The sequence below is a fragment of the Molothrus ater genome, chromosome 1, assembly GCF_012460135.2.
Source record: "Molothrus ater isolate BHLD 08-10-18 breed brown headed cowbird chromosome 1, BPBGC_Mater_1.1, whole genome shotgun sequence".
Lineage (NCBI taxonomy): Eukaryota > Metazoa > Chordata > Aves > Passeriformes > Icteridae > Molothrus > Molothrus ater.
In genome coordinates, this window is record NC_050478.2 from 33256553 (window position 1) to 33282532 (window position 25980).

General features: G+C 39.0%; 1 protein-coding gene across 1 annotated transcript; it reads right to left on the reverse strand.

The window, feature by feature from the left end:
• Positions 1 to 367: 367 nt before the first annotated feature.
• On the reverse strand, positions 368 to 21320 carry C1H7orf31 (chromosome 1 C7orf31 homolog). Its single transcript, XM_036396438.1, is given in 15 exon segments — positions 368 to 687; positions 690 to 750; positions 966 to 1125; positions 1211 to 1214; positions 3418 to 3515; positions 3517 to 3590; positions 4873 to 4943; positions 6118 to 6302; positions 10184 to 10353; positions 12370 to 12445; positions 15469 to 15530; positions 15533 to 15647; positions 19122 to 19147; positions 19149 to 19275; positions 21256 to 21320. Coding segments are annotated over 15 exon segments (1614 nt in total).
• Positions 21321 to 25980: the final 4660 nt, after the last annotated feature.

The window sequence follows — 25980 nt, forward strand, 5'->3', positions numbered from 1 at the left end:
AAAAATCATCTTGCCATACCCACCCTAAGTTTATTCCCAGTCAGACTGTAATGCTCATTTATTAATCCATTTGGCCTTTAATGAACCAACTCTTTCCAAACCAGTGTTTATCCCACTAATGTGTTTCTCTAGAGTAGTCATGTTTTCATGGCCTCTAGCTCAAGCTTTTCTAGTGTTCTAAAATGTCCTGGGCTACTCTAATTGCTCTTCTCTTTACTGTTTGAATTTATTATGGTTCCCCTGGGAAAGGCCAGACAATTTGTATTGAAGTTCTTTTTATTTGTTACTCCATTTTTTTAAAAAATGCATCAGTTAAAGAAATAAAAAAATCATTGAAACCATAGCTCTTGTGTCTCTTTCAGTACTGTTATCTGTGAGGATTTTTTCTCTCTCCTTTTACAGAATCATGTACCTGTTTTTGTGCTGCTGTCATAGAGAAGGAGTGTTGCAGCTCCATCGGTCCTGTCTGGAGCTGAGGAACTTCACAGCTGGGGATCCATTCAGGCCGTGTTATCTCTCCTTGCCCATCCTCTGGTCTCCATGCAGGCAGACATGTTTCTTGATGGCAAAGTCTGTGAAAAAAAAAAATTCCACTTTCTTCATGCTTTACAGCCAGTGGTAAGCTTGGCTTACTTAGCCTAACTGGGTTTTTCAATATTGTATGTTGATCCAAATATCTGGGTTGAAGTCTTCGTAGGAAAGTGAACATGCAGATTTTGGAAGGTGTTCAAATTTGGGTCTTCCCGAAAGCTACCACTTCTACAATGCTTTTTTTTGCAACATGTCAGTGATTTTCAGAAGGTTGTTTATTGTGGGGCTTGAATCAAGATAAGGAACTTTCTGGTAGCATGTCTGAGACAGAGTGTCCTGCTTGTGGCTGACATCCCATTTGTGGTCTGTGCTTTCTGTCACTTTGCACTGCTGACCTAGGCTGGCTGCTCTTTTTATTTCACTCAGCATTGTGCCTTAGCAGCTGGTGACAACAGTGGGAATGCTGAGTACAGGTGAAGGCTTCTGAAGGAGTATTGCTTTTGCAGAATTGATTCATGGGGATATTCACCTTGAAGTAAGTATGCAGTGCACCCTTCTGGAGGTGTCACTTTTGACAGACCAGCAGAAGTGTTTCTGTATGAAGAACGTAGCAGGATTTATACTGCCATCTATGTCTCTTGGCAGGGACTGCTTATTTTAGCAGACCATTGACCCTGACTGCCCTGAAAAGGCGCAGTTAGAGGTCACTCAGTTAAGAGAAACAGCCCAGACCTTCACTACTGCCCTGTCATATAGGGAGCTCAGAGTCACTCTTTATGCTTTGGAGAACTAAATATTCTGTTCTACCCTGGTGCATAAGATATAAATGGGTATAGATGTCTTGTGCTTTTTTCTTTCTTCTATAAGCATCTTTCTTCTCATATGAGTGATAGTGTAAATGGTGACTTAAATTAGTGTGTTTTTAACTTCTTTTAGGAACAGTTGCAGGTGGTTTTAGGATGCTCACTTGCATGTGACTTTCTAGCTTTCTCAACCACAGTTTGATCCACTGCTCACATACTGTTAACCTTTATCAATCTGTTACATTGTTTAGGCTTTAGATGCTGGTGCAGAGCCAAAGGAACTGTTCAAACATAAAGTACATTTAAGCCCCATAGCCAAAGAATGAACTTCAGCAGTTACTGTGCTGAACAATCTCTGTGTTTGATATTCAACATATGTATGCTGTAAGTGGATGAGTGTTGTTCAGGTAAATCACCATGGCCCAGGATACGCCTCTGCCAATCACACTTTGGAAGCCAGAGGGCAATAAAACTGCTCAGTTTTGAATTATGTGAGGTGCTGGTCTGGATTTTCATTTCCAGAGACAAACTGTTGAAAATGTTCTTTGAAGTGTTCATTATCATAAAGCAAACCATTTTTTTTTCCTTCATCACATTGGAAAAAAAAAGTTAGACAGCTTTTCCATTTCAGATACAGAGATTCAATTTTCAGAAATTTATAAATGCATCAGAAAATGTAAAATGTAAATCAGAAGGGATTTCCTTACCTGGATTTGTTTTAATCCAATAGAAGAAAAGCAGGACAATCTGGGGACTTCTTATCCAGGGCCACTTGGGACTATAACTAAAAAAATGACAGCATCTTACTTAGTTGCCCTGCTTTATTTAAGTCCATGCAGTTTGAATCTGGAAGTGTGTTCTGGTGTAGTCACCCTAGGACAAAGTGCTATAAAGCCAGCAGAGCAGGAATGTGCTCCTTCTGTTTTACCTGCAGAATTGCTTAGTCAGTTACAATTGCTTAGAGTTGCAATCAATCAGAACTGTGTATATAAAGCCATCACAAGTAATGAGGCATTAGCAAAACACAACTCTCCACTTGATTTGCTCTGCTTATATACCACATTATGCTCTGCTTGCATGAGTAGCATTTAATGCAGATAATATCTTTTCACTTTTAAACAGGTCACAGAGAATATAAAAAGTGTTGAAGACAACAAACACAGAGCTTTTCAATATAGTTTTATAAATCCTTAAGAGTAAATCTTGGCATTAAAATAGAATTTGCCAGTGTTATTTATGCACCCTGGAGGAAGAAAGACAAGTCACTCATGCCAGTGGAAGATTATAAATCATAGAAACTCTGCCAAACTTAAACTGCTGTGGTTAGTAAGGAAGCAGTATTCTGCAATGGTAATAAGTCACTTATCAAACACATAATGCAATAAGGACAGTAAATTGGTGAGTTCAGTCAGACTGTCCTGATTGTCCCCATTCACATGACAGCTGCCAACTCATTTTATAGACACTGTTACACATACTGCTCAAGGCTAAAGGTCTTTTGAATTTCTGTTGTGTGTTGGTGCTGAGTTAAAAGAGTAAGATAAAAAGTAAGCAGATAATCACAGTAACTTCCCCTTCTGCAAACCCCAAAGAAGCCATTAATCCATTCTGTCAACCTGCTGTGTCAGGACTGATTTAGTATTCTGAACTTTTGCCTCTGCTTTAGAGTGAGCTTTGCCTGCTTAAGTATTGTCAAAGAGAAGGCTTAATTCTGCCAGCTGATTCTGATAATACTCTTGCCAGTATTACTTATGGTGGAAGTGTGAGATTCTTAGTAAATCCAGTATTTATTAGTTCTGTGTCTCCACCTAGTTGTCCAGTCAATCTGCAAACTGCTTTTATATAAGGCAGTATATTGGAACTCTTCCTAAACAGAGACATGCTTTATTGTCACACATTTTTATGGGTTAGGAAAATCAGAGTAATCCACAATCCCCCTGAAAAACCTCAGAAAATCTACAGTTTATGTGTCCTTTGTTACTAAATGACAAAAAAAATCGGTGTCTCTGAGTAATTTAGGGCCTAACAATCTGTGGTCTCACATTGCTATCCCAACTAAATTAATTTAATAAAAGTTGCTTACCTGTGAAGACCTGACTGTATGTTGTGATCTCCAGAGCCCTTTCAGTGTTTTGTAGCATATTGATTATTACTGGAGAAAAGTTATATTCGAGCTCTTTAAACGGGGTTGGGTACCACTGTCCTTGGTGGATTTGAAAAATATATTTGACCATTTTCTTCAACAAGCTTGGAAAGCTGAAGGACAAGAAGAAACAGGTAAAGTATAAAACAAATATGTGTGCTGTATAGGAAGACTATTTTAAATACTTGAAATAACATGTGATTACCCTCCTCTCCCTCAGTTATCAATTTAGCAAATGATAATAAAATTTAAATCTGGTGGGAAAATATATTTGCTGCACTATTAGTACTCAAGTGGAAGTTTCAACAGGTATGTACTTATGCTGAACTTGGGTCAAATAACTTGGAATCAAGTTCTCATGGTAGTCACATATGGCAGGCAGGGAAAGCTTTGTAAGCTTTTTTTGGTAGTAGTTACGATTATAAACTGCCTTAAAATAAACTGCTTGTTATTGTTTCCATTGCCACATCTGTAAACAGTGTGTGCATGGATCAGAATGACAGATGGATCTGCATTTTTAGCTGTAGATGAACGCTCACTATAAAGACAGCTGTGATGGTGGGAGAGGTGCTTTCTGTGAGCTGTTGCTAATGTCTGTTTTGCCTTTGGAAACTGGTCTGATGGATGTGCAAACAGAACTCACTCTTTTGGTACAAAATCAGCAAGATTAGACCAGATCAGCTTTTTTATCATCATAAATTAACCCAGTGATAAGTGATAAAGTCTTAGTGGAAGTACTCTACATGATCATCTGCGCCACTAAATCTGGAAATCTAATTGTCTCAGGCAAAGAGGTGGTGACAGGCAGCAGAGAGCTCAATCTTATATCAGAAAAAAGCTGCCTTTGCAGAAGGCCACCTTGCCATTGCCAACTGCAGGAGTTCTGGAATGATTCAGACACCAGCAGGGAAGGTTCTTATTTCATTTTCTGTGCATGATTTTACAAACAGGAACAGCAGACTCTAAAACTTATTGAATTGTGAAGCTTGTTCTGAACCCCTAATGTCACCATCAGGAATAACTAAGTTTTTCTAGATGTCTTTTAAAAATAAAACTGCAGTGGAATTAGTTCCAACCCTGTTTCTGTCACCACTTTTTCTCTCTCCAGTCTTTCTGCCTCTTGTTTCCTTATTTACCTCACAATGATGCTGCCAGCATTAATTACATAAGAGATATTATGAGTTTTGTAAAGGAGACATGTGGAAAAGACACAAAGCTTTTAAGTACAATTTTCTGTTGGTAAAAGTCAGTGGGCTGTAGTCTGGGTTATCTGTATTTAACCAGGGATTTCTCCTTCAGCCATGAGAACTGGAGTGTCCCAGTCTCTGAGAAAGTCAAAACATATGGAGGGAACAGCAAATGAAATTAAAGTATTTCCTAAGTGCCTATGGTAACTGTCCCCTTAGCTGATAATTCTGAACCTGTTAAATGTTGCTGGAAATAGATTTTGGTCTCTGGTGATCCTCCTGTTGTGCAAAAATAGGCTTTGTTAATCCACCTCCACACATGATTAGTGTTTCTTAAATTGACCACTGATCAGTGAAAACTGACTAAAAATTACTACTACTAGCACTACATATTCTGTGGAAGGATTTTGGTTTTGGATGGACAAATACTTCACTAAAAATCACTCATGTACCTAATTATATAAATAACAGTACAGCATTGTAGTGACTGAGAATGGCAGCTAATTAATGCAAATTGACCTCCCACTTAACATTATCAGCTTTTACTTTCCTGAAAAGCTTCTTATCCACACCAGCATGTGCTTTTTCTGTTCCAAACCATTGCAGCCAAACCTTTCCTTATAAGCACTGCCGTGGCACACAGACATGCTTGGTTTTTCCTGTCCCAAATTCCCCCTAACCCTGTGCAGTCAGTAGCTGCCAAGTGCTCCTCATCAGTTCACAAAGATGATCTTTGAAGTCTTCTGAAACATAGTTCCTGTCAGTTAAGAACAATAATTTCATGCCCTTTTCCTCTAATATTTGATGTAAAACACTCTCAGGGTAAGATGCTGCAGGGGTTAAAAACAAATACCTCATGATGGCTTACATAATGTTCTGCAAATGGTGAATGTCTAGGGTTTCATCTCAGGCTTCATAAAGGATATGAAGAATTGTTTTTTCTCTCTGGATCTTGTTCTACTACTTGTGTAGTGATAAAATGTTTTAAATCATTCAGCTCTTATTCCATGGGTATTTCTGTTGACCCCAGTGCAGGTGGCAGGCATGACTTTGGCTCAAAAAATGCTACTTTTGGGTCCCACTGATTTTATTTTTTTTTTTTTATTTTTCTTTCCCTGTTTTGAACTGTAGAGAATTAGTTGTCTGGCAGAAGATATCAGACACACTAAGTGATCCATGAACTTATGTGGGGAATGGCAGCTGTGCTAATAGCTCTCTTGGCTTCTGAGGCTACAAGGGGGCCACAGATTGCTTTATTCTCAGTGCTGAGACATCCTCCATGAGACTGCAACTAACAGCACATACAGGTGCTGTTAGTTTAAGCCAAGGTGCTTCCCTTGATCACTGGTGTAGTCAGATTCTGTTAAACTTCAGCAGAAAAGAGTCACAGCTGCCATAGTGGTTTTAAGTAAGTTTCAAGAATAAAGGGTAAGCCAGCAGAGTTCTCTCTTACCTCTGGTCTTCCTCAGAACAACCATGTCAAAAGTCTTGCTAGAGATACTGGGATGGAAAGGTTGATGACTGCTTGAATTGATTCCAGTGTCTCAACCCTCAAGTGATGTGAAGTTTGGGAGCATGGTGTACCTAGAAATGTGTGTAGGGTAGGGATAAGAGGGGGAAAATGGCAGGCACAATGATCTTGGGTTGGTTTAAATTTTCAGGAAGAAGGACAGAAAGAAAGAAAATTTCCTTATTTCACATTTCACATTTCACTCAGCTTTGGATTAAATATAACACTTTGCAAGAACGGGGAGAGATGTGAGAATCAAAAAGGTGATATCTTAGTTTTTTAATCCCCTTTTGCTTGCACCCTGCAAGCAAGAATTTCCAATGATGCTGCCCTTCCAGCTTTTTTACATGATCAATCATACTGATTCTCATTTACTTTTATGTGGCTTAAGGGAATTTAAGATTCTTGCACAGCTTCAATTAATAGTAACTGAGTTTGTGCTTGTGTAATCAAAATTTGTCTCTAAGATGACATTTATTTCTGTGAGGAAGGAGGATAAAGCTAAACTGGAGATTTTATGGGATACTGAGAACTGGCATTTCATGGAGTGCCCATGTTCCTGTGGCTGTTCTTTTCAGCTATAAATTTTTAATGATAGGGTAATTTAAGACTTAATAAAATCAGGAGAATCATGAAATTGGAGGAAAACTAACGTGGTGGTTTATTCCAGTAAGAAATACCAGCCTGTTAAATGAATCCCTGTTTGGATTCATTTAACTTTAGCACCACTGCATACAGCAGCTTGCTGAGAGCAAACACCTCCCCCCAGCTGCTGTGTAAAGCAAAGTCATGTCTTGTCCAGGAGCCAGATTAATTCAGTTCCTGGAGCTGTGTGTCATGACATAACGAGGTCTTACCAAGCTGGACTTTTCTGAGGCTTCTCTCTCATAAATCTGCTTTATGAGAGAGAAGTTGTGCTTTGTAGTTGCTCTTAGACACTTCACATTAGGTAAAGAGGCCATGAATAACACAGCCAAGAAAACCCAATTAGCCCATAGGCAAGTCAGCAAGATCAGTATTTGTTAGGAGAGTGTGTATGCTAAGTAAACACTGCTAATCTTTTAGACCTAATCTTTGCATGCTTTGTTCAATAGAGAGATTTTTGTGCCTCATAGTGTTGCTGCTGCTTATTGCCAAGGAGCCTGCACTGTGCAATTCTGACTGAGAGAAGAACAACTTGCCCTTTTATTTCATTAAGGAAAGGTAAGATACAGGTGAAATGTACCTAGGCAAAGTGTCTGGTGGTTTGGGAAGCCTATGTTAGGGAAGAAATGTAACAGCTTAGCTGAAGTGACCCACTCTCATTTGCATCTCCCACCCTTTATCTGAATTAGTGCAATCAATATATATTAGGGAAAAAATGTATAAGCAGTGCAGGCAGTGCTCTTACTGACACCACTCATTACATGAGGAATGTTTTGTGTTGCCAGGTGCCAAAGACTGAAAAGACATCAAGAACACGCGATGTGTGGAATGTCTTTCTGAAACAGAGTGAAGGAAAAAAAATCTATCTCCTTAGACTTTTGTGTAATAAGGTCTATATTAGTTAACAATCGTATGTACTATTAGTACAAAAAAGAAATTAAAAAAATTCCTTTTATCAGTAATGCAAAACAAAAAACATACCCTCTTTATACTTGCAGAGAAATTACCTCTTCATATCATGCTAATACATTATTTATATTTTACCTTGGAGACTTAATTATTTCAAAGCAAGCAAAAAAACCCACTAACTTTAAAGGGCAAGAATTTAATCACTAAGCCTAGCTAAGAGTCTCTTGACAATTTTACCAAGTCAGAAAAATATCTAAGGTTGAAAAAGTAATTATTTGCTTAATAGTTCTTTTTGGTATAATAAAAAATAAAACACATGCTTGAAGTATTACTGGGCTAATCTAAGTAGTTTACGTAGACTCCAGAATTTTGTGTATTTCATAAGAAAGGCTTATCTACCAGAAAGGCTTATCTGACCCCTTGCTTCAAAGGGTCTTTATTGTAAATGGGTAGGAGATGTTGTCAGATGAGAGCCCTTTTTTAAGCTTTATTATTTGTACATTGTCACACAATGTTTCTTAAAAGCTGTATACCAAAACCTGCATATTGCCAAAACCCCTTGTTTTCCTCAATGGGAAGAGTGATGTCCCAGATTCATTTCCAAGCAGGAGATGATGGTAACTTCTTAGGACTCCTCCACTTGCTCAGATGGAGGACATAGAATTGTTGGGATGTTAATAGGCCCTGCAGGGATTCCTTCATTTCAGCCTTAGCAGTTCCTACAGGAGCTCTATTCCTCCCATGGCTGGGGTTTGTTCAGTAGCTTGGTTAATGACATAGTTCTGACATGGAGCTGCACCCAAGCTCTCTCCAAGTCATCTGTGACTCAGGGTGCAGCTGGGCCACTCCATCATTGAATTGTAAAAGATAGATGTAAAGATAGATGTTGCAGTTACAAAGAGGAGATAAGTCCCTTCACAAAAAAGAGTTTAAATACAGTCGTGTGCTTATTTCTTTCCATACTAACACGGGTGTTTTAAAGATAAATTTCAACTGCCAGATCAATTTTATTCACACATTCTGATACAAGATACACAAGTCATGCACTTCATTGTGAAATCTGTGCTGTGATGCTATGGGACTCACTGCAATCAACATGAGGTGTGATATCTCACAAATTGCTGTGCCAGCACAACTCATGCTTCAGCTGAGCTGAACAAAAGATCTATTTTTAATGTGTGATGCTACAAAGATACCAGGACTTGAAGTGTTGAATTATGGCAACCATTTGTATATTGTTGCATTTATAACAAACTGGGACTCTGATTCAAAGTTCACATCTGTCTTCATAATGGGAAGCCTTTACAGAAATGCCATACTTTATAGAAATGCCATGTAGACCAGCAGTCTCTGAAAGTTTATTCCATAGATAATTCCAGTTGATTTTCCATTTATTTCTACTGTTAGAACTACCAGTGCTGTAGATATGTAGAATACTTCTTAGTATTTCTATTCAATTCACATTCTGTTACAGCTGTATTATTGTAACAGAATGTGAATTGAAAAGAAATACTAAGAAGTGTTTTCAATTTCCGTTTTGTTGTGTTAGAAGTGTTTTCAATTTCCGTTTTGTTGTGTTATAGTGTGACTTGCTACATTTTTCACTGCAATAATTGGACATACTGCTGATACACATACACATAAATAAGGACAGTCAATTTGCTTTGAGCTCTGGCATGGCACAACTACTTAACTACCATTGTGTATCACTTTTCATTTTAACATCTAAACTTAAGACAGCAATAAAATAAGGATGAACGTGCATTTTCATGACTGCCATGATTTAGAGAAGGTTTCTGAGTTCAGGTTGTAACAGCCAGCAAAGTTTTGCATTTTTAAGGGTGGTTGCTTAGAATATTTGCTATATTTTTAAAACTCATACTGTTTAATCAAGCCTGAAGCCACCCAGAATGGAAGACAGAAGAGAAAGAAGAAAGGTAGAGCCTTTTCTAGAAATGAAGTAAGATATTAGCAATTTTTTAAAATTTGGCACTGTTTTCACTGGAGTTCTATTAGACTTTTGCTGGAGTCTGCTAGTATCACACAAGAAACAGTTGCTCAGTATTATATCATCTGCCCCTTTATGTTCAGTCCACAGAGCATATGGAGTTTGTCTACTGAAAAGAAGTCAAGGCTTGTGGTGGAGGGATTTATGCTTCCAGTTTGGAAAGGCCCGGAAAAAATCCAGGGAGTTGTGCAGATGAGCACCATCCCATTTCCCTAGCAATGAGTGGACTATGGGCACTCTTCCATCACTTTTTGATAAAACAGGCATAAATCAAGTTTCACATGAGGGAGAATATCCTTATGGACACTCTGGCTTCTGTGCAGTAGTTCTGCAGCTTCCCTTGTGATGGCAGAGCATTAAGTGGAGAGATGCACTTGTTCAGTGATAGTAATAAGAGACACATTGGAACCTGTGTGACCTTCATGAGGGTCTCCCACTTAGAGCTACTTTCCTACTCTCTGACACATGCTAGGGGTCTCTAAAGATCTCTTTCTTTTCTCAAGTGTGGTTTTGGCCTGAAAGGGATGCAGCCCGGGGCGCCTCATGACCTTCACCTTCTTTTCTAGATCAGGCCAGAGAACATTTTGCTTCTCTTTCCTGTTACTTTCCCATGTATTCTGTAAATTATTAAGAGAATCAGATGTATCACTCCTGCCAATTTTCACAGAAAGGAAATTACAACTAGAGAATAAATTGTTTCAAATGTATAAATTGACTTTCTCTACAGCCTTTTATTCTTGCAAAGGGAGGCAACCACTTATCTTAGCCTAGCCTTAAATCCTGACCCACAAGGCAAAAAAAAAAAAAACCAAAAAAACAAAACAAAAAAAAAAAAAAAAACCACCAAAAAACCCCCAAAACCAGCTACCAACCCAAAAAACTTAACAAAACAGTTTTCATTCATTGTATGCTGTCACTAAACCTACTGGAAGCCTCATTGGTATGGCTTGACTGTGGGAGGACAGCTGCCAATGCTCTATCCTGATATGTGTGTATAACTAAGGCTCTTGACAGTGGCTAAAAGGTGTTTTTCAACACCTTTCCCAACTTTTGTGGTCTTGTTTGATGTGAACCTGAGGACCCATTACACCTATAGAAGTGAGGAGGCAACTACTTTTCTCCAGTACCTTTACTGGGAGGGCATATGTGTGTGACCCACTGCCAGTGCACTGAGCAAAGCCCATCTGCAGCCAGTCAGTGACTGATTCCAGTGTGCAAAACTGCACAAGGGTAGATAGTGCTCATCTTTAAGGCAAGGGCATTGTTGGCCCATGAAAGTGTAAAGAGTTATTGCAAATCCCTTGTAATTCATTTCCCACAAAAGACAGTAATGGCTCAAAGGAGCCCTCACAGGCTATAAGGTAAATAAACTGAGTGTTATTAGCTCCCAGGTAGGTCTGCCTAGCACCACTCAGAGTGCATTTTTCAGGAAAGGTTCCATGTGGCTGTCACCATTTAATAGTTCCTAATGGCAGGAAGATTATTTGCTCTGAAAGACCTTGGACTATGAATGTGGAAGAGTTTTTGTGTGTGGGTTTTACTTTTTGCTTTAAAGGATATATTCTTTCCTTCAATTTAAAGGTATTTTAAAGACCAAGAAAATAGAATATTATAGGGAAATAAAATGCTTAAACGAGGACAAATGAAAATATTTTCAGAGACCCAGCATATTTCAGGTTAAGATGTGATTGCATAAAAACAGAGAAAAGATTTTAATGATCTGCTGATCAAACATTCAGAGTCCAAGGTTATGTGCTTTTCAGTGTGTACGGGGGCAGAATTTGACCTACTCCTGTAAAATCTCCTTCCTCCTTATATAGCTGACACAAGGGCACAGAGTCACAGCAGTCCCTGGTTGCTTCCTGTTGAGGAAGGAAATCCCTAGAAAGGTGCTGTGATCTCTTCCTCAGCCTGTGTACCTGGATGACCCATTCAGGTGAGCACCTGTCACGAGGAATGCACCTCACAGCCCTGTACATTTAACTGTGAAATCACCACAGAATTATTCTCAGGTTTCTAATATACTTATCTATGCTGATGTAAGAGGTTGTTTATTTTCTCTTTTTGAAGAATTTACATCTATGCTTCAAACTGCCTTAATCTAAAATCCTCGTAGTTTGATCAAGTGTTTTGCTGGTGCCATCAAGTGGCAAAATATTGGATTGCAAAAGTCCCACAGCACCCAAATTGACTCAAATACCTCTTAAGCAGCAACAATGAGGAAAATAATCCCTGACAAGCCTCCTCCAAAAATACATATGTATAAATATGTATGAGAAAAATGGACTGAAATACATATGGTGTCATGATTACTTCAGGTACTTCAGTTTGATCTGGATTTTAACAAGTGGAAAGGCTAATATTTTTGAGTATTACTAGTTGATAAATATAGGCAACCTATAAAGCAAACTCAGAGATCCTTGTTGAAGAGCTACTTGAGCTGAAGTGGCACAATCCTGTATTTTGAATTTCTGTGTTTGTTGTCCTCTGCTACTAGCTAATCTCTTTTTACAGAACATGGCCCTTTGATTTCATATCATAGTTGCACTTCATATCATCAGAGTAGAATGAATATTCAGTTTGCTGCTGTATTCTCTAACTTTGCAATCTAGTTAACTAAAAATTTAAAGTACATCATTCATACGCACATCACTTTTTTTTTTTTTTACCAGCTGAGCGACATCATAGTATTGTTCAGTAGGAAGGCCTCTGTGCTAAGGAAACACATAAATTTATAAAGCTTATGCTCTATTTCCTTGTAAAAATCCAAATAAATTGGTATGTTTTTGTCTTGATTTCTCAGGGGACTGCTAATATCAAAACTCATTTCCACACTGCCAGTGTGGAAATTATCCTGTGTTTCAAAATCTACATCATGTAGGGCTGGATTTTGATAAGTGCTGAGCACCCATGCCTGACTTTAAAGTTCCTGAGAATGCTGAGAATTTCCCCCTGTGAAAACCTGGCTCTTACAGTTCCTTACCACACACACCTAACATTCAACAGGACTTATGGGAATGCCTCAAATAGGTACAGGCTCCAACTTTTTACCCTAAAATGAGTTATTTCTACACTCTGGGGATCACTTTCAGCTCCTCCTGATGCCAAAGGGCTCACAGAATCCAGCCAGACTTCATGGTGCTTTTCACTGACAAGAATCTGAAAACAGCTCCACACCAAAAAACAAAACCAACAACAGAGAGCAAATGAGAGTATGAAAATGACGGAAATGCAGGTGGAAAGATCAGCCATAATCAGTAAGATTTTCCTGGTATTAGAAAAAGCCTTACATTTTAATTAATTCTCACTGTGGATACTTCTTGAAGTTCTATTTACAAATTTTATTTATATATATATATATATATATACATTCTATTATAAGCATAAGTATATTTAAACTTCTTATACTTTCTCCACTGAAATTTGTGCCAGTACTATCAGAGGCACCAACACGAAAATATTTCATTTGAATCTTGCCCACTTCAGCTTTTTACTCTGTAATTATTTGCACTAGACTAAGCTTTTAATTAATATCTAGCCTGTATCTCTGGTATGTTTGGAGATCAGTGAAACTGATACTATTGGGGTTACTGTAGCTCTGTTGCTTGCCTGTTTTCTGTGTTTTACATAAACTTAGTGTGGAGGAAAGGCTACAGTCCTTGGCCCCTGAGTAGCACCTTCAGTACCTTGAGCAACTCTCCTGCAGTAACATTTTACTGTGAGAACTGTCCAGAAAATAGCAAATGAATGTCATTAACATAAGTTTATGAAGTAGCTTGCTAACCTCTTCTCCCTTTCTGACTACTACACTGGTTTTCTGAGATGGGACAAGTAGTTGCTATGACTCATCTGCTTTCTCATGAGGTACTATGCCTAAGTTAGCCAAAATCTCCTGGCTTGCAGTGTGAGTGTACTGTAGAGAATGTAGACTACATGCCACCTGGGCATAGACTACATGCCACCTGGGCAATTTCCACCTTGTGGAATAGGGAGGGTTTGTTTCTGGACCTCTTTTTTTCTCCAGAGTGGGATTCACTTTGATTGATTAGGGGCTCTACGCTAGTGTGCCTGGACAACAAATAATCCAAGGGATTGCATATTCAGAAAAGACAAACACAAGAGCAATGAAAATTCTTGTTTCAAGCTCATTAGGCATTCTTGCAGCTGTCCTATCACTGTGGCATCACAGCACTTTGCCATGGTTCTGGGATGGAAGTCCCATCAGCATCATTTAACAAATGCATACCCCCTGGGATGGGGTAACCCTGGTTATAGGAACAGATTGGGTGATGAGAGGCTGGAGAGCAGCTCTGGGGAAAGAGATCTGGTGTTTGGGTTGATGGCAAGCTGAAGATAAGTCAACAGTGTGCCCTGGCAGCCAAAAGGGCCAGCTGTACCCTGGGGTGCATCCAGCAGAGCAAGTGAGCCAGGTGAGGGAAGTGACTGGGAAGTGACTGCTCTGCTCTGCTCTGCACTGGTGCAGCCTCACCTCGAGCACTCTGAGCTGGTTTGGGTGCCTTAGTGGAAGAAGCACATCAAACTGTTAGAGTGAGTCCAGAGGAGGGGACCAAGATGGTGAAAGGTCTCAAGGGCAAGATGTACAAGGAACAGCTGAGATCACTTGGTTTGCTCAGCTGGGAGAAGAGAAGGGGTGACCTCCACAAAGTCTACACCTTCCTCAAGGGACACAGAGGTGCTGATCTCCTCTCTCTGGTGACCAGAAATGATAGGATGTGTGAGAATAGCATGAAGGTCCATCGGGGAAAGTTCAGGATGGATATTTGGAGAAGGTTCTCCACTCTGTGGGTGTCCAGTCACTGGAACAGACACCCCGGGGGAGTAATCTGGCACCAATCTGTCATAGTCCAAGGGGGATCTGGACAGTGCTCTTGGTCATGGTTTAGTGTTACATAGTTGTGTGAGGAGCAGGAAGTTGGACTTGGTGATCCATATGGGTCCCTTCCAAACTGAGATATTCTGTGATCATTTCACGTAAAGGTTAGTTCATGATATCAAAGAGGAGAACAAGGACAGGAAGGCAAGTTTCCAGTTTTTGAGTCATGTTTTAACTCTTTGACATTCTAGTCTGCATCTTCCATTCCTGTTGGAAAAGCTGCAGGACTGAAGGCTATCCTTGGACTTTTCTGAGTCAGCCTTAAGCAGCGTGCTCTGCTTTCAAAGCTTTCCTGTAAGTCAGTAATGGTGATCTGAATCCTACATGAGTGTCTGAACAACACAGATTTGACATCATCATTTGCCCAGCATTCCCCAACAGCTCCTCAGCTGTTGTTCCTAGACATATCTCTTCTTTTACAACAGCTTTCTGAAAAAGCTGAGCACTGACTTTTCATGCTTATGCCTATGGTATTCAGAGATGCTGTAAATTAGGCCAAAAGTGAAATCTTTAAGTTCAGAAAGGGTGTTTGGGACAACATCCAACAGTTTGTTATAATAAACAGTAAATAGTTATCAAATGATGGGCAAAAAATAAATACAGAAATTGGGAACTTCAAGTGTTTCAGCAAAATATTGTGTAGAGATTTGTGAGTACCAATATATTTCCACATTAATATTTAGGGCATTGTGAAAAAAATAAAAGCTTAAAGTGCCCATGCAGATATTTGTACATCTCAGTCTAAATTGCTGTTCAAGCATTTTGCTGCCTGGTGCTTCTCTTGGTGAAAGCACTTCACTAAAACATTTTGACTGTGAGAAGTATATGTCTAGTCTACATTGGCTGAGGGTCTTTTCCACTACCATAAGGTGTACATCCATTAACAAATGTACATGGAGATCCTTTTCCCTTGCTCAGTTGTCTTCTGGCAGTACATGTAGAGCAAGTCCTCTGTGCTTCCTTTCTGCTCCTCAGGGAAGCTTGCAGCAATGGAGGAATTTCCTGAACTCTTTATATCTGAAAGAAAAAAAAACAAACAAACAAAACCAAAACATCTTTTGATGGCAGCAACAGTGATGGTTACCTGAAGTCTTTTAAACAATGACTGACTTACTCAGCTTATTCTGGCTAATGCCATTAGGATGAACTGTCACTAGAAGAAGTTAATACAACAGCCATTGGCAATTGTTTAATGAAGGTTGGGTCAAGTCAATGATGTTGTGCTCAGTGAGAGGAAGAAAGAAGGTGATAGATGTGTGCAGCATGTGCATCTTGCAGTGTTACTGAGTATCAGCTGCCAGCACATGCATACCTGCACTCTCAGTAGCATATGGACAGCAAATATATGCAATAGCACAGATGGAAGCTTTAGCATCTAATTCCCACTGATTTCAGAATTTGTAATTTATGCCTTGAAAACTTCCCCTCTCCATCTCTAGAGAGGAGTGAGAAATGTTACTGTTTAGTAGCTGTAGTTTAGACTGAAGGAATGCTGTGTTAGGCACTCACATGGATGTGCTAGAGCCTGAGGATACTCTGCACATTTCCATACATTGGTGTCATTTGACATTGAGCAGTTTGATGTGTATGATGAACCAAAATAAGAATCTGATGTGCCATAGAGTATCAGAAAACTTTTCTGTTTCTCAGTTTCTGCAGGAAGTCAAGCATTCACTTACAAGTTCTGTCTACGATTTTGCCCCCAGTCTGAAAAGTAGTCAGGCAGATGTCGTCACCTGTGTGGCTGTGTTGTTTGTATTCATTAGGCCAGCTCTCACTGGAAACATTAATAAACCATTCCTGGTGGCTGCTCTCTATTGGCTACCAAGCTGCAGAGCAACCACTTTACCTTGGACATAAAAGAGAAGCATTGCATACACAGGTCTGATCATCTAGTCAGTCCAAACAGGACTGTGTTAAACTTAAAATATTTAGAAGTCTCCTTCTCCCAAAGAAACATTTATAGCCCATGTTGATCCAGTGACATTTGAGATCTCAACACACATTAAAAAGTGTCTCAGTCCAGAGATTATCAAAAAAGGGCTAAGGTAAACATATTTTTAAAGTGTCTATCATGAACAACCCCTTAAGAGTCTCAGCACTATAGACAATGATTTAATAGAAGCTATTAGGATTTTAAACTTCCACAATAGTAGGTTTATTCTGAATTCTGACAGACAACTTCCAGCTTTCTGGCTCTTTTCTTCTGAGAAAAAACCCACACCACCAAAAATATAATGTCCTGGGATCAGAACATCAGTTTCCTAGTGCCTTCTTTATTATTAAAAAGTTGGATTTTTCCCTTCAGGTTTGTTTTGTATGTCATGTGGATGTCAAACCAGAGTGTAAGAATACAGTGTCTTAAATTATGAGCTTGTGAAGGCTTCCAGTAATTGTTTTGATCAGTATGTGAAGCCAACACATCTGAGGGTATGTGCTGCCAACAGCTTCCAGCAGGTCTTGGAAGGAGAGTTCTTATTCATACTGGCATTTTAATTCAGGACTCTACTTTTGACATGAACCTCCCAATGGTCTCCGTTTTGCAGTACCTTGGTCTTGGAGTACATGAACTGGGTTCCTTATGGATGTAATTATCTGAAAGCCGTGTTCCAGAAATATTCCAGGAGGGTTCCACAGCCACAAATGGACCCTTAATCCAAAGTAAAGGTCATCTGAAATTTATTTTTTCGGCACCTCAGATCCTCACTGTTTCACACTACACATCTTCTCCTGTAGTCCACAATACATGCCAAGTGACACAGTCACTGAGCAACATACAGAATTGGAATTAATTGAATTTTTTTTAGTGTGGGATGGTCTGGATTTGTTTTTATTAACAGTTTCCCAATAAACCTATAAATAACTATGCACATAATCTTAGGATATCAACACTGAATCTGACTATCTGATGATAGGGTAAAATGCATAGGATACCTTCTTTGTATATATATGCAACCTAGCATTATTCAAATATATGTACATGCTTCTGGTTATTCACAGATAGTCTAGCCATGCAAATATTGGTAGCAAATCTCCATTCCAAGAAAATAATGTAATAAAATTAATGGATGAATTCTTTTTAAAAGTTGAGAACAACTGTTCTATTTATTTATTGATTTATTTATTTGTATTTATGTGACTAAGAAAAAGTGTAACATTTTAAAAACATATGATATTGTAAAACATGCAGCCATCTGTTCAGGTATGAATTGGGGAGTTTATGTGTGTGTTTACAGTAGCAGAAAAATGTAGTTTATGATCTGTGTTACAATACAGATTTTCATGGTCACAGAGAAAAGAATGTTACAACCTTGCTATGTGTATTTAATGTTTGTGTTTCAGAACTGGGTCTAACATAGTTGTCATCTGAAAGGTGCCTTGCTGTTGCATTGATTAATTTTTCCTTTCTCTGGGTATCCTGTGTAGCTAACATGATTCTTTCCTGGATATTCATTAAAATTTAAATCAGGCCTGTAATTCAGTAACCTTCCAAGCCTATTAATAGTTAAAAGAGTGCAGATGGAAATTCACCAAATTCCTGCAATGCAAGGAATACCACAAAAACTTGCCTCAGGGCACATATGTAAGTGGGAGGCATCAAGACACAGTTGGACAGGCATGATAATTCAATAATATCAAAGTATTCTGACTGAAATTCAGATGTCGAATAGGAGACATTACAGATAATGAAAGAATTTATCAAGTGTAGTAAACCAGAAGCCTGACAGAAAGATGGAAACTAGGACCTGATTTTGCTAACAACAGAGATAAAATCTTGTATGAAAGAATGTTGGAGGACTTGAGGCTCACTCTGGAATCCATTATGTATGGAAAAAATACAAATTTAGATTGAAAAAAAAAAAGTCATGAGTGCCAAGCAGCATGGAAGTTCAGCTTTCCAGACCTTTAAAATAGCAGGAATTCTGCCACATCCTGCCCCCCAGCTATTAGTATAATTGAGCCTGTAAAATACAGTCAAAACACATTGATTCCTGAAACTTCCTGATTACATGCTGATGATTACAAAAGCTAACTGCAAGCTTCCTTTAATTTTAAATTTTAATTTAAATGTTTATTTCAGTAATTCTAGGTCAAACTGTGATCTTGGAAAAAAAAGGTTTAAAACAGGAGTAGATACCATGATAAATGTTGGTGATTGATTTGTCAAATATGCTCTTTTTTTTCAACTTAGAAATAAATGCAATATATGTGTTCATTTTATTCTTTATGAAAATCATTTCAGGAGATTTCGAATGCCAAAACCACAGTATAATTTATTTTAGCAGTCACCTTTTCAGCAGTAATGAACATATTTCCTGGGAGACTGACAGACTGTTGCACAAAGTAGAAGATACTCTGTTTCATTAAAGCAAAAAGAAAAAATTGTGTCTTGCCAGAAAAACATAACCATGAAAAAATGCTTTCAGTAACAGTAAATTGATATCAAATACTTCTAATGGAATAATTTTCCTTTACAAGTTCTGCTCTTACCTGTCTTTTGAGACGGTCGGACAAGCAAGGAATTTGAAATGGAGTTAGTGCTACATGCAGATTGAATGTTCTTGATAGGACTTCAGATCCCTCATTTTCTTGGTAGTGTTGGGGCAGGTTATGCAGTAGCAGGTTATCATGTTTAATATTTGAACTTTTAGGGGAAGATGCAGGATAAAATACCAAATACCAGAGAATTTGTTACTGCATCTGAATACTAAGGAGAAAACAGATGAGTTCTGCCTAATTCTGGCAAGTGTCTATAGGAAACAGTGGTTGCTTTTACTACTGCTACTGGTTATTTGTACCAGGTTAAAAAATAAAACAAACATAAAAACAAAATGAAAAGAAGCAGATTAAAGAGGTGTGATACTATTGCTTTGTGTTACTGATGAACAGAAGCTGGAAATAAACTTTCAAGTAAGAGCATAAAGTTTGGACTTGCACAGAAAAGGACTTCTGCACAGAAAGTCTCACTTGGTGAATTCAGTTTCACTGTGAAGTTCCAGTCCCACTCTGAAAAGGACTTTAAATCCATGATACTTTTAATAGAAAATATCTTTTTCCTTAACTGCCATGGTTTTCGTCTCTACATCTGTGCTTAGGGGAAATGATTCAGTCCTCCTTTCACTTGAACAAATTTGTATTTCAACGCTGGTCGATCAGCTGTTTGTGAGAGAAGAGCTGTACTAAGTCAGTGTAAACCCCCGAACTCTCCAGAACTTCATGCAGGCATTTATATCTAAACAAGGTGCCTCTGCTTTGAGCTGCTCTCTTGTGCATGACAAAAGCACCAGGACTTTTACTTTCTCTCAGATGAAGCTTTGGTTCACAGTGACAAAGAGTCTTCTCCAAAGAGAAGACAAAAAGACAAAAGACCACCATCAGCTTCTTAGACAAAGTAGACAAATAAGCACTACTGCTTCCTTTTCCATCCACCAAGAGCCAGCAGAGCATTCCCTTGTATCTGTGCCTGCTTCTTCTGGGACAGTCCTGGGGAAGCCCTCAGGAGCTGTTTGTTCCATGACTGAGCACAGTGTGGAATAATGGCTAGGTAAGTTCACAAAGGGAAGCACTGTATTCACTCTGCTTTCCACACACTGTGACAAGACTCCTTTTGACTAAAAAACAATGGCTCATCATGTGAAGAAGGCTGAGAGGCCTTGGTTTTACATCCTTACATTTTGAGCTGTACTTTTAAGACTTCTGTGTTGCTCTGCACTTAATGATCTGCTAGCTTTTGGATATGGACCTTAAAATGGGAAGAAGAGTCTGAGAAGAGTCTCAAGGAGAAAGGAGCAATTTATATTCATCAGACTGGTAGGTTTGCTATCCTGACTTTGGCAAAGCTTTGACAGAAAGGATGTTTTAAACAAGTCCTCTTCTTCTCTAGCATATGTCAGTAAAATGCAAAGGATTTTGCTTTGCCTTATTAAAATAGGGAACTAATTTGAAAATATTTGAAATATGTTATTCTTCCAGGATGTCTGGAAGTTTCAGCCATATGTTTTTGAAGGAAAGAAGTTGATGTAGCATATCAAGTGAAAAAACCTAAGCTAATTCTATCATGCTGGCAGTTTATAGAGTATTGGGTAGGTCTAATATGGTATCTATATGAACACTATGGGAATCTTACATCGATGACTCACATTCAAGTACAACTGGCTTGCAATGAGAAAAATGTTCTGAGTTGTTGATCCATAATCTGCAAGTGGGCAAGAAACAGAAATCAGACTTTCCTTCTAGCAGAACTGCTGTGGTTCTGCTAGAACTTGCAATGCAATGCACTTCTGAGTCCACATTGTTCCGACCCCAGTGGAATTTCCTTTCTATCCAGCTTTATTAGCCTGTCTCAGAAACTTATTTCTGGCTGCCAGAATTACAGATGGAGCCTGTGACTAGCAGATTTTTTGCGCCCTGCCTGTTGCACATAGAGGGAGGTACCACATTTCATGGGTTCTCTTTGCAACTCCATGACAGCAGCTGCCCATTGAGGCAGGGATCTGTGTCATCGATTTTACTTCATCAGTCTCCTAGCATTCAGCCATCATCCATAGCACCAGGTCATGATTTGACTGCACTCAGCTTCAAATCCACATTATGCATACAGACTTAAACCTATCTGCAGTCTTACCCAGCACACCAGCACCAGGACCACTGATTCACCACAATCCACCCTCCCTCATCAAAAGGGTTCATATAGGACATACATATACTATGTCCCTGCAGCTGCACCAGTCCAAAAGCACCACTCAAATCCTAAAATTTGCCTTCAGCTCCAGAAAATTAGTTCCTTGCACAGCACTTTCAGGCGGCTGGCTCGGGGACCTCAAGTTTGTAGTCACTGACACCTCCCTTTAGGAGCAGGACCCAGATCAAGGGTCAGGACATCCCTAAGAATAGTGCTGCGCTCTCTGGACACAGTCCAATGCATGCAGAGGAGCCCCTACTGTCTGTCCAGCTCTGTTCCCTGGCAAATGGGCCCAATTCCTTGGCAGAAGAATCCAAGGGGATTTTACCTCAGTGACCAAAGTCAAAAGTCCTTATTGATCCAGGGGAAATCACCCACAAAGGAAATCAGAAGTTTCCAGGATGATATCTCTCCAAAGCAGGAGCCCCCATCATACACATTTCAGCCCCAGAGCTTTCAGAAATCCATGATCAAGAGAACAAATTATCCCACTGGGAGGCTTTGCTGAGGAAAAACTCCCAGTGGGAGGAAGTAGGAAGGTATAGGAAAATGATACATGATTATTTTGAGAAATGACACTGAAGTAAAAATTGATTTCTAAATGTAACAAATATTGTGCTTACAGAACCCTAAAGAAATACTATTCCAACACAGGAGACAGTATTTGGAGATCAGCCCCTCTCTTCCCAACCATTATTGTCTGTCTCTTTGGAAGAAAAGCATTAATAGGAAACTGTAGGGCTGAACTCTGAAATAAGCTTACCTTCTTATTCAGTGCACAGTGACTATGCTTTGGTCTGTGTTCTGGCAGTGTTTGACATCACAGCAAGAAGGTGTTGGGGAGCAGCACACAGGATGAGGCAGCTGGTGATGCCAGCAGGGGTTTAACTGTTGAATGGGGTGGAAGGATGTTAGAGCACACCTGGGAGCTGGGATCCCACACACATGTAGGTCATGTGCAGTATTACCTCTCCTGAATAAAGCAATAAATACAGCCACAAACCAAGACAGTTTGTTACAGAAAATTTGATTGGGAAGAATTTAATGAAGTCATGTGGATGTTGGTTCAATTCTTGACAAATTAGCTGAGCCTAGTGGATTTCAAGTAATGCAGGCAGCACAGCAGCAAGACTTCCATGAAGTGCCAGTTTTTTATTCCTATTCCTGGAGATACCAATATTCTTTGCTAAGATCTTGTGGGATGTTCACACCGTCCTTCAAAACAGTTGGAGCTGGCCACCACTGGTGGAGTTTGGATTCTGGTTAAGTTGGCTTGCTGGATGTTTTTGCCTTCCCGTGTTTGACAGACATGGTGATAGACTTTGATCTGTTTTACTTCCTTCTGCTGACCTTTTCTCTCAGTATGGTTTTTTTTTTTTTGTTTGGCTTGAATTGGCAGCAAAACAAATGGATGCATTTGAAAAGAGTGGTTTTTTCTGTTGTTTTTTCTCACCAGTGAGAGCAAAACTAGCTGGAGGTCCTACTTTTCTTGGAAAAAGCAGTGTGAAAAAAGCTGGAAGCATGTCTTTTGGCAAGTGATAGAACATAAATAGCTTTTTTGAATATGTCTTAAATGCACTATTGTGTTATTAATAACCAGTTGAGCCAGTAATTGGTTTATTATGATTTTGAACCACTGATTTGTTTTTAACCTGGATAACTTGGCCATCATATTAAAGTGAACTGAGCTTTAATGCTTGTGCCATGTGCAAGTGTACAGCTATATCAGTGATTTCCAGAGTTCACAAGTTTAATATATTCTAAAAAAATAATTATTTCAGTATGTCTTTTTCACGCTCTATCTTACTCTAGAGCTGAATGTTTGGAAGGGCTCAGCTGAATATTTTCCTTCATTGCATTAATTACTCAACTGTTGAAAAATGTCTGTTATTTCCTTCCAAAAATATACTATGGAAGAATTAGAGTTGTGATTTTAGGACACAATGGGAATGAGTAACCTCAGCTGTTATTACAGAGGGTGTGCTGACTGGAAGAAAAAGGCTTAGGACATCAGTTCTAGACTCTGAATCTTTACACAAAAAGGTCATCCCCCATGTGTAAATCTGTCAGTACCTTAGTTGTGTGTTTCACTGCCACCTGTATCTCCACATTACTGAATTTCTTTGGCAAAAAACTAATTGGGAGGATGAAGTTCCTTGATACATCTCTGTATAGCTCCCTTACCAGGCTACAGTGGATGTCCTGTGCTGCTGAAGCAAGGGAAAGATGGATATCATAAAATCACAGAATGCTTGAGGTGGGAGGGGACTTCTGATGGTCACCTGGCAAGGCCACCTAAATCAGGCTGCCTATGACCATGTTTCCAAGGAGGGATCTATCACACCTTCTCTGGGCTCAGCCACCCTCACAGGCTAAGTGCTTCCTTATGTTCAGATGTTTCAGTCTTCTCACTGGGCACAAATGAAAAGAGCCTGGCTCCCTCTTCTCCTGCAGCCTCCCTTCAGTGTTTGTACGCATTGATGAGATCCTCCCTGAGCCTTTTCTTCTCCAGGCTGCACCATTCCTGCTCAGCCTTCCATCATATGAGAAATGTTCTAGACCCTTCATTAGCTTAGTGGCCTTTCACAGATCCAAAAAGAGCCAAAGCAAGCTGTTTGTTGAAGTGAGAAATTATACATATTCTTATCCTTAAGCTGGTGTTAAATGGCAAAAGTTATAAAGAATTGATAGGCAGATTAAGACACACTGCAACAAATTATCTCTTCATGCTTTATGTCAAATGCCACTGTAATTTCTTTTTAAAAAAAATTATTTGTTCTAGGAATGGTTATTAAAAGACAGAAAATTGACATGACCAGACTTGTTAAGGTTTAAAGTTCATGAGATAGATTTTGTAAAGCTAATGCTTTAGTTTCCTTTTTCTAACTCCTCCAGGAGTTTGCCGTGCTAATTTACATCCCAGGTTCTATAAGGGAATACACGATTCTCCCCAAAATCAGGCTTTACAAGGAATGTTATTTCTGCCCTCTCGTGGCCACGAGCCATTTTGCAGTTTTGCATCGATGAGAATTCCAGACTTGAATCTCATTTCCATAACTGCAAATTGCTCTTACTTTAGAGAAGAGACATATGTTTTGTATCTCCGAGTCAATTTTCCTGTATAAAATGTATTTATGTATATCTTTCATTTGAATATAATAGTTGATTATCAAATTAATTACTTAAAAATCTTCTAGTTTATGTCATAACCCAGAATATGAACCTGTCACTTGCATGTTACAAGAAACAGTCCGAACAATAATTTTTGTAGCACGCATGTAAGAGCATATAATGCAATAGTGATTTAAGAGAAAAGTATCATAGAAAGCAAGAATAGATTATTCACTGTCAAATAATACTAACAAATGAGAATATTTTTCTGTTACATCCTGGAAAATGGGGAAAAAACCTCATGACTTTATACATTACCTGCAAACTTTTTTCCTCTGTGCTCCTTTTCAGTCAGCCCAAGTTACTGTATCCTCATCTTGGTGATTTCTAGGTTAACTGAGAAAATCACTGTTGCACATATTGTGCTAGTGCAAAACTGTGCATCATCTGCACTTAGCAGCAGAGGGAAATAAGACCCAGAAAGAATTTATCACTAGTTACACATTTGAGATGGGGGTGGGCTCTGAAATCCTCCAGGGCCCCCCTGGATTCATAAAATCATATGCAGTAAAAATGTGTGCAAGAACATATCTGGTAGGAAATGTCTTGAAATACAGAACTTCCAGAAACATGCAGTGGAGGCTGAGCAGACACAGGAAGAACCTTCTGAAAAATGTCTGCTCTTTTCCCCTCCCCTGCTCTTTCCTCAGACTGGCACATCAAGAGCAATTCAGAATCACCTGGGTTCACACTTCTTTCAAGAGTCCATAAGCCATATGTGATCCCAGTATAACTACACTGTAGGCTGCTCTGCAGTACCTCCACTGGTATTTAATTTCTTCCCAGGAATCTTAATTAAACTTCTGACTTTTCTTTCATAGCTGCCAAAAGAAATCAGCTGCTGAATTGGGCTGTACATTTTAGTTTGAAATATGTCTTGAGGGACAGGCAAACCTGTACCTCTCAGAATTTATGATGGTCTCTAAAGGCAAATAGGTACTCAGTCAAAATGGTAACTGCACTCAAAGACAAGCTCAACACCAAACATGTGCTTTTATGTTTTTCTTGAGCCACTCTCTTCAACAGCAGAGTTCAAAGAAAGTTTGTCTCCATTCTTTTACAAATAAATTTCTCCATATTTGCCATAGAATAAATTCCAAATATTTATTGCCCCAAGATGTGGATGTATTTTAAGTACCTGCAGAGTTAAGCAGCTAAGAGAAGCAGATGATTTTTAAAAGCTTCCCTCTGTTCTCCTTCACTAATTCATCTAAATAAGAAGTGCTTGTCTTGGTTTGGAAAGACAGGTGTCTGCTAAGGAAGGCAGGAGCCTCCTCTGAAATGGAAAATGTAAACCCCCCACCTCTGAATTGCTATAAATTTTAAATTAAGGGACTCTCAGGCAAAAAATATGGGAGCAGGAAATAACAGTTCTTAAATAGGGAAGAAAATAAAAAGATAAAATAAACAATGCAGTACAGTAGAACAACACTGACTGAGTCAGAACACAACCTGACACCCTGTGGGTCAGGGTGTTTGTAGCAGTCCAATTGGAAT